The sequence below is a fragment of the Anarrhichthys ocellatus genome, unplaced genomic scaffold (genome assembly GCF_004355925.1).
Source record: "Anarrhichthys ocellatus isolate YVR2014 unplaced genomic scaffold, GSC_Weel_1.0 scaffold267, whole genome shotgun sequence".
In the NCBI taxonomy this organism is placed as follows: Eukaryota; Metazoa; Chordata; class Actinopteri; order Perciformes; family Anarhichadidae; genus Anarrhichthys; species Anarrhichthys ocellatus.
The window spans coordinates 69,065-70,392 of record NW_022280294.1 but is presented as its reverse complement, the minus strand read 5'-3'; the positions used below and the strand labels follow the sequence as shown (position 1 = coordinate 70,392).

Below are 1,328 nucleotides of genomic sequence, written 5' to 3'. Positions count from 1 at the left end.
ACACACACACACACACACACACACACACACACACACACACACACACACACACACACACACACACACACACACACACACACACACACACACACACACACACACACACACACACACACACACACACACACACACAGGTACACGCACACACACATACACACACACACACAGGTACACGCACACACACACACACACACACACACAGGTACATGCACACACACACACATACAGGTACACACAGATATACACAATCAGGTATTGTATATAGATATTATATAGGTCAACCGTTTTTTTTCGGTAAATTACGTTTGAAGAAGTGGAAAGTCATTTCCTTGTCTCCTCTCCTTGTCTCCTCTCCTTGTCTGTGTTTTTACTCTGAATCAGGAAACGTCTTAAAATAACTGATCTGATTATTTTTTGTAAAAACAAGAAATAATCGGAGTGTTTTAATCTGTTTAATACGTGTGTCTGTGTGTGTGTGTGTGTGTCTGTGTGTGTGTGTGTCTGTAGATCAAGTTCTCCGTGATGCACCCTGGTACTCATGTGTGGCCTCATACTGGACCCACTAACTGCAGACTGAGGATGCATCTCGGCCTCGTGGTTCCTAAACACGGCTGCAAGATCCGCTGCACCGATCGGACCAGGTACTGCTCTTCATCATCTTCTTCTTCATCATCATCGTTAGGAGCGCTGTGAGAGAGTTGCTTCATACGGGGATCGAACCCTCGACCTTTCCATCAGCAACACGCTCTAACGTCTAATATTCGTGTGCTGATTTTAGTTCAGGGATCGAACCCCCGGTGTTAACGCAGAGAACGACTCAAGTACGAATCAATAAATAAATACAGAAATAAGTAAATAAATGCTTAAATTGATAAATGGAGTAATACGTACAAAATAAATATATAAATGCAGAAATAATTACAGGAATAAATGTATAATAAATAAACAAATACAAAATAAATGTATAAATAAGTACAGAAATGAATAAATACATAGATAAATATACAGACAAATACAGACATACATAATTAAATGTATAAATGAACACAGATACAAACAGAGAAGACTGAGGTTAACCTCATTAACATACCAACATGTAACCTTTTTAATAATCAGCTGTTATTTGTTTATTAATTAATGGTCAGATTCTTTGTTGTGTGTGATGAAGTGTGTTTGGCCCGTACGGGGATTGAACCCGTGACCTTTGGATTATTTCCACAATGGCTTACCTGTCCTCCTCCCCTCTCCTCCTCCTCCCCCTCCTCCTCCTCCCCTCCTCCCCCTCCCCCTCCTCCTCCTCCCCCTCCTCCTACTGTAGTCAAGGAACT

At 41.3% G+C, this 1,328-nt stretch overlaps 1 protein-coding gene across 1 annotated transcript in view; it reads left to right on the top strand.

The window, feature by feature from the left end:
* LOC116401180 (aspartyl/asparaginyl beta-hydroxylase-like) overlaps positions 1–1,328 on the top strand; it is a 9,975-nt gene that overhangs the window by 7,695 nt on the left and 952 nt on the right. Inside the window, exon 22 of the mRNA XM_031879456.1 lies at positions 508–641. Within this exon, the coding sequence (XP_031735316.1) occupies positions 508–641 (134 nt within the window). The remainder of the gene's footprint in view (positions 1–507; positions 642–1,328) is intronic.